Source organism: Neospora caninum, chromosome Ia, assembly GCF_000208865.1.
Source record: "Neospora caninum Liverpool complete genome, chromosome Ia".
Classification (NCBI taxonomy): domain Eukaryota; phylum Apicomplexa; class Conoidasida; order Eucoccidiorida; family Sarcocystidae; genus Neospora; species Neospora caninum.
The window spans coordinates 1,956,334-1,969,094 of record NC_018385.1 but is presented as its reverse complement, the minus strand read 5'-3'; the positions used below and the strand labels follow the sequence as shown (position 1 = coordinate 1,969,094).

The following is a 12,761-nucleotide window of genomic DNA, read 5'->3' as shown; positions in this document are numbered from 1 at the left end:
TTCTCGCGTGTCGCCGCTCGTGTCTCGCCTCTATCGATTTTGAACCCAGACCGCTTTTCCGAAATCGGCCCGGAAACACGACAGGGCGACGTCTCCGTTGCGATCGGTCTTTGCTTCTTTCTTGTGTCCCTCCTTTTCACCCACGCGATTCCGTCCGGTTGTTGTTCGTGTTGCAGACGCTGACGAGTGGTACGCTGTTCCAGTCTTCCCCGCGCCTCATGAACCATTTGCTCTCGGCCGTCTACTTCCTTCTCGTGGGTGGCGGAAACGCGACAGGTCCCCGGGAAAGCGAAAGCCCAGGCAGTTCGCAGCGCCGCTCGGGCGCCTCGGCGTCAGGCCCTGAACGCGAGGGCTCACCGGGGGTGCACGGTTCGGGGACCGAGTCCGGCGCGAGTTCCGCGGAGGGCGCGAGTCCCCACTTGGAGACAGCCCCGGCTGGCGCCTCCACTGTCTCCGGAGACAGCGGCGCGGCGTCGACGACTCCGGCGGCCGGCAAGGCCCGGAGAGAGGAAACAGGGAGCGGCGGGGCGCTCGGCGCGGGCTCGTCGCGGGAGGAAAAGAAGGAGAACGCGATGTTGCGGGTGGTCTCTCCGACAGCTGGCCGCGCGTTGTGTCAGCTGTTGTGCTCGCCGAGCGTCGCGGCGTCCTGGTCGCAAGGCGTCTACACGCCGCAGCAGCGCGAGGCGCACCAGCAGCAGCTGAACTTGGTCGCCAAGGTCGTCGGGTGTCTGTACAGCTCGACGCAGCACCGCGCCTGGGTCGAGGAGGCGCTGAAGCGGAACGCGACGATGCTCAGTCAGGGCATCAGCGACGAGTTGGACCTGCTTGCAGAGACTCTGCGAACGTCGGCCCGGTTCTCTTCGTCCCGCGTGGACGCGCCCGCAGCGCCCGCACTCAGCCCCCACGACGACTTGTGGAGGCGCCGGGACCTTTTGGATCCGCAACTCGCGGCCTTCAACCGGCTGTGCTCGACGCTGAGCGACGTGCTCAGCCAGATCGAAGAACAAGCGGGGAGCGGCAAGGAGAGAGAGCGCGAAGAAAGAAGCACCCCGCGGTCGCAGGGCGACGCCTCCGCCTCGGCGTCTCGGGGGACCCGTGGGGGCGCCGGCAGAGAAGCACAGAACGGCGCAGCACAGGACGAAGAGGCCGAGATGAGAGAGACGCGGGAGACTGCGCCTTCGACTTCGTCGCCGCACCCCGCACCGCGAGACGCAGCGCCTGCGGACTCAGCGTCTCCGGGCGGTGAAGGAAGGGGGACACCCGACGGACGCGATACCGCGCTGCAGTCTCTGGAAGCAGCGGCTCTCAAGGCGATCGAATCTTTGAACACTGTGGCCATGGCGACGGCGTCTTCTCGACAGGGCGGCCGAGCCGGTCGCGACGGGAGGCGGGGCGAGCTGGAGAGTCGCGAAGGCGCCCTGGTCGCGTTCCGGAACTTCTTCGACGAGTCGGGAGTCGCGTTGATCTGGGACGAACTGGACGAGGTCCTTACTGCCGTGGAAGAGTGCTACCCGTCGCTCACCACGCAGGTGGCCTCGACGGGCGTTTTCCCTGCGGGGGAGGGACGAAGACGGTCGATCGCAGGGTCAGGGCGCGGGCCGCGGAACGAGGACGAAGGCGAGAGTCGACGAGAGGAGAGTGGCGAGGACAGAGCCCGTGAGGGCAGAAGACGGGCGCCGCGCGAAGATGTAGCGGAGGAGGAAGAAGACGGTCGCCGCCGCGAAGAAGACACCTCGCTCGCGGGAGGCCGCGAGGCCTGGCAGTCGGGGAGCGGGGCGTCGAGCTCGGCGCCGACAGATGACGCAGCGCCTCTCATTCTCTCCCAGTTGCTTCCGATTCTCGAGGCCTATCTTCAGGTGCACCAGACATGCATCGCAGCCGACTACGAGGTGAAGGACGTCGCGGAGTTGGGGCAGCTGGACCTGTTTTCTCTCGCTTCGGAGGCCGCCAATGCGCCGTGCCTCAGCGGCAAACCCGCCGACAGTGCTGTGCGTGGCTTCGACGAGGAGAAACGGAGAACAACCACGCAAGAAGACGCGCTCTCGCCGCGCGTGGACACCCGCAACGCTTCCGACTCGCAGTTCTCTCCTCTGTCTCCGACTTCGTCGCCGCCTGCATCGGCAGCGGTGGCAAGCCCGAGCCAGCGGCACGCAGAGCTGTGCCGATTCGGCGAGAAGCACAAGGCGTCGATCAACGCCCTGATCAAGCAAACCCCGTCGCTGTTGACGAGTTCCCTGCAGCCGCTCTTGAAGCTCGCCCCGATGACCGTGGCCTTCGAAAACAAACGGCTCTACTTCCGCCACAAAATCCGCGAAATGCGCCAGAGTGCCCGCTTCGAGACCATCCGCCTGTCGGTCCGCCGCGACCAAGTCTTCACCGACTCCTACCACCAAATTCGCATGCGATCGGGTACGCCACACGCAGCAGCGAAAAAGCGCCTGGAGAGAGGGAGAAAATGCGCAGAGGCGAGAAAGGCGAAAAGAGCCCAGACTCTCTGGACGAAGTGTAAACTCGAGAGAGAGACGGAAGTGCCCGGCGGGGGCGACACTCTGATGTCCTGAACGCGCGCATTTGCCATCTTCCGTCCGTCTCTTGCCCCCGCTCTCTCGCCTCCCCCTCTCTCACCCACTGAATGGTGTCCTCTCGTGTGCATGCGTGTCCACGCGTACGCCGTCCTCTCCACATCCTTACCTTTACGTATCTATGCACATATATATATATATATATATATATATATATATATATATTCCGTTGCGGATCTCGCGGCTCGCCGGCCTTGCTTCTCACTGGCTGTTGCGTGTCATGCTTCCCTTTTTCCTCAGGCGAAGAAATGAAAGGGAAACTGAACGTGCACTTCACCGGCGAAGAAGGCGTCGACGCAGGCGGCCTGACCAGGGAGTGGTTCTCGCTGCTGGCTCGGGACATGTTCAATCCGAACTACGCCCTCTTCCGCAGAGAGGGAGCGAAGAGCGAGTTCAATCACCCCAATCCGCTCTCCTCCATCAACCCCGAGCACTTGCACTACTTCAAATTCATCGGCCGAATCATCGGTAGGACCCGACACAACCAGTGTACCACTAGGCACGCACTTCCCTCTCAGCTTATATGCATATATATATATATATATATATATATTCATTTATATATAAATGTACATATATACGTATATATGTATGTTATGTGTGGACCTATTTTCAGATACGTGGATGTGTGTAGGCAGTGCTTCTCGATTTCAGTCTCGATGGAGAGGGCGCTGGGAGGCGCTCTGAAGCGCAAGACTGTGCACTCTCGCTGATAGGCGCACATGGGGTGTCTGTCCAGGTGACAGTTCGTGCTTTGCGTTTTCGTGGGGGGTTGGGCGGCTTCGATTCCTGAACCGAAGCCGCGGGCGTGCTCGGGACTGGCGTTCAGTGCGTTGACGGAAGTGGCTGCTCGTGGGCTGCCTTTTCCGTTTCCAGGAAAGGCTCTTTTCGACGGGCAGCACTTGAACGCGTACTTTTGTCGGTCGTTCTACAAGCACATGCTCGGGAGGCGCTGCGTGACAGCCGATGCAGAGAGCATCGATCCGACGCTGTACAACAACCTGCTGAAAATGCTCCAGTATTCCCTCGAGGACCTCGGGCTCGAACTCACCTTCAGGTAAGGCACCCCACTCTGCCGCCCCGTCGCCTCTCCACGCGTTTGTAACGAGAGAGGAACGAATGAACCGGGGGTAAAAGAGTGCAGATAATTACGGTTGGGATGCAAGGCGTGTCTCTGTCGTACGCTGGGATAAGGGGGTTGTGCGCTTTTGCATGCAGGTGTGTGTCTTTGCGCGTTTGGGCGTGTGTGGAATGGTGAGAGTCGGGGAAGACCGAGAAGGGGTGAAGCGGGGACGCGGCCGCACCAAGTGGTCTTCCGTTTCTCCCTGTCTGGCCGGGAATGCGAAGTGGAGCGAGTCTTTGGGTGTCGAAAGGAAGACACTGGAGAACCCCGCATTGCATATTTCCTTCCCCTTCTGCCGGCGGTTCCTTTTCTGCAGCACCGAAGTCGACGAGTTCGGCATGCACCGAGTCGAGGACCTCATTCCGAAGGGCCGAACGATCCCGGTATGTCTTTTTGCGGCGTTCTCTTTGTTTTTCGTGTCGAGACTCTCTTCTTTCTCCAGGGGGGAGGTCGGGAACTGAGAGAGGAAGTGGATGCGTCGTGTCGCTGTTTGCGGTTTGGCTTTCTGGCGTTCGCAGGTGACGGACGCCAACAAGCACCTGTACGTACAGCTCATATGCCAGCGGAAGATTGTCGGCGGCATTCAACAGCAACTGGAAGCCTTCCTTTCGGGCTTTCACGAGTTGATTCCGCCGGCGCTTATCTCGATTTTCGACGACAAGGAACTCGAACTTCTTCTCTCCGGTCTCCCCACCGTCAACCTCGAGGACTTGAAAGCCAACACCGATTACGTGAACTTCCTCCCGACCGATCAAACAATCATCTGGTTCTGGGAGGTGAGTGCAGCGACGTCTCGGCAGTTAGACAAGTGGAAAAAGGGGCGGCTCAAGGGTGGAGATCCTTCACTGCGGAAGGCAGACGCATTTTCGATTCACTCAAGACAAAGAGATCCAACGCACTTTTGGGCATGAACGGGTTTGCATGCTCCGCATTCTCCGCATTCACCGTGGCAGATCTTCGCGAAAAACACGAGAGGCCATGTCGGTGCGGTACGCTTTGGTGTGGTGTGCTTTCTCTTCAGGTCATGAACGAGTTGGATGAACAGCAGCGTGCGGCTTTCCTCCAGTTCGTCACAGGGACGTCGCGGGTACCGCTCGGGGGCTTCAAGTTCCTCGTTGGCATGCGCGGGCCGCAAAAATTCTCCATCCAGAGGTAAGCGACGTTTCGCGAAACGGAACTTGGTTTGCACGAGGAAAGTCTCCTACGCATGCACTGGCCGTAGGAGAGTGTATCTGTAGCCGCCCGGTCCGGGGACACGCTCTTCTTTTCTCGGGTTTTACCGTGTGCCTGCCCGTGCCGCTATTGAGAAAGGCCACAGCAGCGATTCTACGATGGGCGCGTAAAAGGAGACGAGAGATATTTTCTTTGGTGTCCGTGCACACAGAAATGGCGTGAGCGGTGTGTTCGCGGGCGGCTCTCTCGGGTGGTACAGCTGTTTCGGCAAACACAAGCCCTCCGCAGTTAGAAACGCATTCGCGGTCACTGCGAAGCGTTCCAAATCTCCTTGGCGAGTCTGTCATGTTTGTGTGCTGGTGCTTTTAGAGCGTACGGCGAAAACAAGCTGCCGACTGCGCACACGTGCTTCAATCAACTGGATCTACCGGGATACAGCAGCAAGCAGCTGCTGAAGAAGAAGCTTCTGCTGGCGATTACGGAGGGCAAGGAAGGATTTGGGTTTGTCTAAAGCGGCCTCACCAAAAGTGCACAGCGATTGGGGCCTGTCGTGATTTTCGTGGTTGCACGGTGTACCTGTCGCTGTTGAAAGATAAATGTACAGGGTTGCGGATGCATGCTGACGGTAATCTGCCTCCGCTTGTGGCAGTGGCGCCGCGAGGAGCACGGGGGAAGAAAACTCAGACGTTTCCCCCACTGCTTGATTCGCCTTTTCTGTCTCCCTTCTCCCCCACCTGGTTTCGTGGTGTTTGTGTCTTGTTCACCTTTTCCTTCGTGACGTCTGCGTGCGGCGGTTGCGTGACTCAATCCAAGCCGCGGGATGTACACCTGCATAGTGTGATGAACAAGTTCACGTATACGCTTGCACATATGGTTGTGTTTATACGCCGTTGTCAGAGACTCGTCCCTTCGAAGACAAGACTTGGAACGCGTTTCCCTGTGGCTGCGGTGTACACGCGTTTTCGTGTGGTGTTGTTTTCGCATACGCGCGAGCTCGACGTATAGTTGTAGCGCGCCGGACCCAAGAAGCGTTTTTGCGTTCTAGGTTTTTGTGTACTAAGGCGCGGATGTTGCTGAGGCCTGTTTCCGTCATCTGTTTTCTTCTGCTTTTGAAGGCAGCCTGCGTGATGCATGAGAAACGCGGTAGTCGCTGTGACCAACGTGGACGAAAGGAAGAAAACACATCAATTCCGACCGCTGGGAAACGCGCGCGCGGCTTTCCCTGGACGCACACTTTCTTGTTTCTCTGGATCTAGTCTTTTCCCCTGAGTAGTAACATGCACAGCATCTGTCGAATAAACGCAGCCTCACCTCGATTAGGCGATCTACCATTCTCTATCCATTGCGTCTATTCATATACACTTCCTCAATTTAGGTATTTGCACATGCCTTTTTCTTGGTTTCCACTGTAGATGTGGCGGTGCGACTGCCCCCTCGCTCAGCAGCGTTGATTCGGGCAATGAGAAACTTCACATATTTTATTATTAAGCGGACAGGGGAACTAGGCGACGGACCATCTACTTCTGGATAGGAACCGTGGCCACATAGCGACGCCCAGTTTCCCAGGCTTGCCATGGTGTGCACTTGTCTGGCTACACAGCATCGCACATATGAGGACAGCTACACAAAAATGATCACGCACATGGTCTCATACGCCTGAAACAGCCCGGTTGGGGTTTGCACGTGCATGACATGAAAGGGTCTGGGCACAGGCAGGCCTCAGTTGCGAAGTCGATTAAAAAACTCTGCTACATAAAGTCAGTCACCGTTTCGTTCGCAGCTGTCAGTTAATCGTTTTCTTCTCGTGCGCCGCATGTCCTCTCAGGCGGAGGAGACACGTAAAGGGTCACGGTGTGCCACGAGTTGTTAAGACATCCACGAACATTCCAGATCGGTTTGCATGTCTCCGGTTGTGAATTACTGTGTGCATCGACCGCGCGACAGAGCACATGAACAGGAATTAAATTCCTGTCCTGCTTTTTCTCGTGTCCGTCCACCAGCGCAGAAACAGAGCTACTCGAGGAGCTTCCTTGGCCTGTCGCCAGCATTGGTCCAGAAGAACAGGGCGAAGATGCTATAGCAGACAGAACTTCAGGGGAAGGAAGTGGAAGTGTGGCTGTCCACAGAACCCTGGCCAGGAAGAAAATACACCAGAAGAGAGGAGAGAAGGAAGAGCCCAAGATATTGTGGAGAACTGTCGACACGCAGACAGAGGCTAAAGCAGAGCAGTCGGCGAATTTGTTTCGTTTGTCGTTACAAAATGCGAGGTTATGTCCATATCCAAGAAACATATCTATGAGTAGGAATACAGCAGTACCCTGTATGAAACAAACTGTTAGACGTGCTCCTAGATATTCATGCGTACCTCTCCCGCCTCTTTTCCTACCCGCCAGGCCAATCATCCTCCCCTTTTCCCGTGACAGTGAGGTCGCGGTCTATCCATTTATTTACGTCTACGGTTTTGTACATCTTTGGAATTCTACAAACGTGTGAATTCGGCTGAACCGAGTTGCAAAGGCAGATGCCGACCGCTACACAGGATGCGAAAAGGGGTTTTAGACACATAGATTCTGCCACCGACTGATAGATATAGACGACTGCGAGAATACACACGTCTGCTCCACCGTTGCGTTGCCTCGGCAAACATCATGTGTGGAGCTGCCACTGGTTCAGTATTTCCTGGCTTTTAGCAGTTCGCGCAGCCGATGCTCCTCCCGAGCCTGGCCACTACTCCTTTCCTGTTTCGTGTGACTCTCCTACTTTTTTTCTGCGTCGCCTTATAATGTGTGTCACTGTGTCGTTTTCTATGTTAGAACTTCAGTCTATCACGATCGATTCATACGTCAAAAAATGAGGGATGTCGTTGTTTCCGGGGAAGTGGATCGCTCCCCGTTCCTCTTACCACGACCAAGTCTTATCTTCGTGGGTTTCATTTGACGCGCTCTCCATCTTTGTCCCTGCATCTCCGTTGTTCTCCTGCCTCGTTGGCCGGCGCTGAAGGTCTGCTTCCGTCCAGGTCTCCCCGCCGTCTAGAGACACATCTACGCGCACAACACGCCTTCCTCCTCCACACCACGCATACCCCCTGAGGAAATGCATCCAAAACGATAAGGAAATCTGAAATCATTTGCACTGTCGTCTTGTCTCGAGCAGGCGGCATGCAAAACCGAAAGAAAGTGCTGTTTTCATCGACCTCCCGTGATGATGACTTTGGTAGGCGACTCTCCGCTTTGAAAGCTCCGCTCCCTCGTGTTGGTCAGAGTTGCGATCTTCTCCCCTCCGCCTCATATATATATATATATATATATATTGTAGAATTCTGGACGATGTAGACTTACGCACAACGCATGCAGCGACAGAATCGGTAGCCCGCACGTTTTGGAACGCACCACCATAGATTGACCAACAGGTAAATAGACCGGTTGAGAAAAATAAACTGGACGGACGAATATAAAGCAGGCCAAATGCGCATACACGGCGGTACCCTGATGGGAGCTCAGTGGCAGATACAGATGTACATGTACACGCAGGAGGGTAGTCATTCATACATCTGCAGAAATGTTTACATGCAGCGCGCCCATGCACACACGTCTAGGCTATCTCATTATATATGTATGTATATATACGAGTATGGTATATGTACATAAATGTAATGTGACTTTGGAAATGACCACCCGATGCATTCGAACGTCTGGTTTCGTTTCTGTATGCGTGCCTGTGGAGAGGCATATCGAGAGGCACCCATGAGACACGACTTTATAAGGCCGCAAAACAGTTGAAAAGCTTGATTTCCTGGTCTCTCGTTAACAATGTAAGACAACGGAGGGGACACTTACTTTAGGTCTACCTCTTCTGTGCCAGGGGGGAGGACGGATTCTGGAGTTGGGAGACAAATTGCCGACTGGACGGGAAGGTCCACAATAGAAGGCTTGGAGCGCCACTCATCCGTGCTTGAAGGCTCGTCCGTCGGAGACATAATTCTGTACGACGTTTTAGCAAATAAAGCAGACGAAAGAAAAGAATTTCCCCACGAGTGTCCCAGTCCTTCGCACTGGCCTCGCTTCGCTCTTGCATCGCGATGGACGTTAGACCTATACATGAGCTACGGCTCATTTTTAACGTTATTCCCATGGTGCCATGCAGCCGTCTACTACCTAATTGCCGCGACTGCTTCGTCGATGTTTTTTGAAGTGTGCCTGGTGTTTGGTGAAGTCATGTGTTAAGCAGTGTCTGCGTTGTCCACGCGCAACAGTAAAGCCAGAGCCTTGTGCAGCTTTCTATTGCATCGTCGTGATTGCCCGTCGACATAGGGTCTCTCGTTCGCTCTGTTCCTCCCCCACATATCCTCTCTATCCTGCTGCATTTCTCGTTCGCTGTTTCGATGTCGAGGGCAACCCCAGTCTTAACGGTACTATTCCCGTAGTCTCTTTCAAGAGACTGCTTCCGCTTTGCAGGAGCGCGGGCAGACAAAAGACACTCGCCCTTTCCCATGATTGCCTTCCAAATGCTGCAAAGTCCAACACATTCTGCTCCTGTCTCCTAAACTTGCGGTTCTGGCATAACGCAGTTTTGCAGCTACTTCAACAACCACTTTCGGATGCCTTGTCCTTAATTCACAATCTGTTTTGCAACTCCACGGTGCCTCCCAGAAGCTCACCCACTGATGCTTCATTTTTCTTCGTTTCCCGCCTCAATTTATTTTCAAGGTTCGCTTGTCTTACTCCTAGTCCCCATACCTCTGACGAAAAATAGTCGCGAGGGCATTTTCTCTCAGCCTGTGCACTGCTACCAGCCTATGGCATTTTGCCTCGCCCTCACAGGTTCCCGCTCCCACGAGCACTTTGGGCTGGGAAGGTGCGTGTTGATTCGGAGGTCTGATTTGGTCTGCGTTTCTCGTGATGCACCCGTACGTATTTGATTCTGTCCCCTCACGCTCAACCGACAGAATCTGTTTTCGGTGCTTACAAGCTTCTCTTAAGTGAGTGTGTATCCGCTCAACCTGTGCAGTCCCCTCTGGAGGAACTCGTGCCTGCCGCCTCAGACAACTTTTTGGTTCGCATTCTATGTACAAAGATGGTGGGGAACTCGTTTCCTCCTCTTCTTCCATTTTAGTCTGCTTTCGTTTTCTCAGACTCGTGTTCCGTACTTGTAATCCTGTTGTTGCCAGTGTGATCCACACTCTCTTGGACTGAGAGTAATTTTCTTTAGCCATTTCACCGATCTCGCGCCCACAGTTCCCGGCACCAGCACACGGACTGGAGCTCCATGGTCAGGTGGGAGGTCTCGGCCATTCATTTCGTAGACGAGAAGGACGTCTCGACTGCCAAAACTTGTTGTCGACTGAAAAGGGTCTTCTTCGTTTTCCCCTCCCCACCTGCCGAGTGTTTGTCCGAGAAGAGCTCGGTGAATCGGAATCGAAGCCGCATAGTGAGTGTGTGTCAGAGGATCGCAGTCGCTGACGCAGGGGACCAAAAAACAAAACGCAGCCTAAAGCGTGTGAGAGGGACGATCAGAAAACCAACCATGCTCGAGCAAGAAGAGAGAGGCAGCGCATACAGAAGAAATGTGCACGCAAGCGGAGACGAGAAACGGATGAAAGGCATAAGGGGAAGATTGTCAACAGAAGCAAGGCAACGCGTTCCTTTTCTGAAATGACTTCTCGCTACCGTTTCACTGGAGGGTATACGCGGTTTCTGTTCATGTCGGCTTCACACTTCTGGTCAGTATTACCTACGTTCGTTTACTCACTGGCCTTCGAAATGGACATGCCGAATGCCCAGCCTTCTCGCATCCTCCTCACCAATACTACAGTGCCTCAGCACATCTGCTAGGAGGCACCCTGGCAACGCACAAGACAAGCAGACCCGATTCTTTTAATGCTTCCCCTGCTCCGTGTTGTCGAAAGGCCCAGGGAGATGCGCGGGTTCCCAGTTTCCGCGTCGTTCCACACTCGAGGCCTGTATTTCCACCCCTCTATACAGAAGCGATATTAGGGGAAGACAGCATAAACACGCACACCAACGAGAAGCAATTCAACCACACCTGTCCAGATGGCATTGCCGATCGCACCGCCGCGCCATTCAAGACCTGAAAAAAAACGACGAAGGGAAACGAGAAGAAAAACAAAGAGCGCGACTTCCACTGAAAAAACGACATGCCGAAACGAAAAGAGAAGGCGCAGCAGTGAAGACCACGGGACACTAGGAAAGGCAGAAAGAGCAAACAGGCCGGACCAGGAGTAATGAAGAGACGCTGCAAGAGGATGAACAGGCAAGCACAGATATGAATGTCTTACGATATACGCACACACACACACACACACACTTTCGCCTTTGCGCTTGGATATCTGCATGATGCATTTGTTCGGATACAGATTCACGAGCACCATATCAGGGAAGATCCATCTAGGTTAATTTTGACAAAACAGAAGGAACATGAGAAGGAGGTAGCTTGCTTGAGCCTTCACCTTTGACTCGTCTTCCGCCTTTTTTGTTGAAATCGTCCCTTCGATTCCCGGCACACTGGAGTGCACAAGGGAGGTGATGGGGATAGAATTTCGTTTGCAGGTCAGACAGGGAGAGGGAGGCAAGACGCTTCTTTTCGCCACCCGGGAGCTCGACCTCTATCTCGACCTCGTATTTCTCCTTATCAACCTGCACAGACCCCGGCAAAAAGTGAACGCCGGAAAATGAATGTGCATTCAGTTTCTCCGCCAGATGCTCACATTTTACTTGTGGATGTGCAAAAATGTATACATTCGTATGAACATTTGTATATACGTTTAATATTCGATATGCATATATCCACCTGTTAGAAGCCGCAAAAGAATCCCAGCGCCCAAACGGTAGCCATGAATGTGACGCCCTTGTTTATCCAGGTTGCATCCGCATCGTTGTAACACTAGAGTTGCACGGCTTGTCCGGATGTACTCGGTAGGTCACAGGTCGCGCACGCAATAACAGACACTTCACGACGAGAGAAACGCTGAGCAAATGGTCGAGGCATATTTGGTGCATATTGCTCCACAAAAATAACGCACGCGGCTACGCAGGAGAATAACTGCGGAACTCATATTGCCATGCATAGAACGCTCCATATGATTACGGTTTCCAAAACGTGTTTATTTGCCTAAGGGGAGCGAGATCAAGGAATCGTATCCAAGCGCAGCATCCACCCGGCCACACCACAGTCTCGACGCGGGTGCAAAGAAACACACAGAAGAGAATATAATGAATGCTTTCATTACAATCAATTTTTTGTCGGCTTCCGGTACCCTTTCTCCGGGTAACGTCACCACAGACAACGAAAACGAGAGAAACCAGCCAGAAGAGGATTATCTTTTCTCTGCATGAGATACCAGGTGGTTTAGAACGGGGAAGTGCATATTGGGATTGGCTGCATTCCAGGTCGCTCCGCAAGAACTAGTTCGTCTTTGTTACCTGGGGCACTGGCAGGTGGTTTCGGACAAAGAAAAGGTCATTCGGTGTGAAAAAGTCGTCCGCCAAGAGGGTAAGAGGCGTCTCAGCATTGAAGGGCTTCTCACTTCGTACAATCAAGGCCGGATGACGAAGCGGCTCGTTCCCATAAGCGTCTTCGAGGGCAGAGTCACTTGCTTCTTCCAGTTTTACAAGGTTTCCAATCCTCATCGACTCTAGAAGCTCGTGAACAGAATCCAAGTTATGCTGGCCATAAACGCGCCAAAACGGATCCAACTCCCTGCCCACAGCCAACAGCAGACGGTCTCGTCCACCAGGATGTTTGTCCAGGAAATCCGTCACGTCGTAGATTCCCCTTCGATACGCGACCCACAGCCGCTTCCCCTCTCCCACTGTCCCGTGCTCTTTCAAATCTGACACAGTGTAGAAAGGCAGGTCCTCTCGCAT

At 54.2% G+C, this 12,761-nt stretch overlaps 2 protein-coding genes across 2 annotated transcripts in view; one reads left to right on the top strand and one right to left on the bottom strand.

The window, feature by feature from the left end:
- NCLIV_002120 (hypothetical protein) overlaps positions 1–5,389 on the top strand; it is a gene marked incomplete at both ends in the record, with an annotated part of 30,333 nt that extends 24,944 nt beyond the window's left edge. Inside the window, 7 exons of the mRNA XM_003879711.1 lie at positions 177–2,409; positions 2,823–3,050; positions 3,459–3,639; positions 4,022–4,088; positions 4,224–4,481; positions 4,727–4,857; positions 5,248–5,389. Of these exons, the coding sequence (XP_003879760.1) occupies positions 177–2,409; positions 2,823–3,050; positions 3,459–3,639; positions 4,022–4,088; positions 4,224–4,481; positions 4,727–4,857; positions 5,248–5,389 (3,240 nt within the window). The remainder of the gene's footprint in view (positions 1–176; positions 2,410–2,822; positions 3,051–3,458; positions 3,640–4,021; positions 4,089–4,223; positions 4,482–4,726; positions 4,858–5,247) is intronic.
- A 2,823-nt stretch (positions 5,390–8,212) lies between these two features.
- NCLIV_002115 (uncharacterized protein) lies at positions 8,213–12,761 on the bottom strand (the record flags this gene model as incomplete). Its single annotated transcript, XM_003879710.1, has 7 exons — positions 8,213–8,373; positions 9,129–9,304; positions 10,025–10,333; positions 10,627–10,692; positions 10,901–10,965; positions 11,352–11,585; positions 12,318–12,761. 7 exons carry the CDS (start codon positions 12,759–12,761, stop codon positions 8,213–8,215), a joined length of 1,455 nt encoding a protein of 484 aa, XP_003879759.1.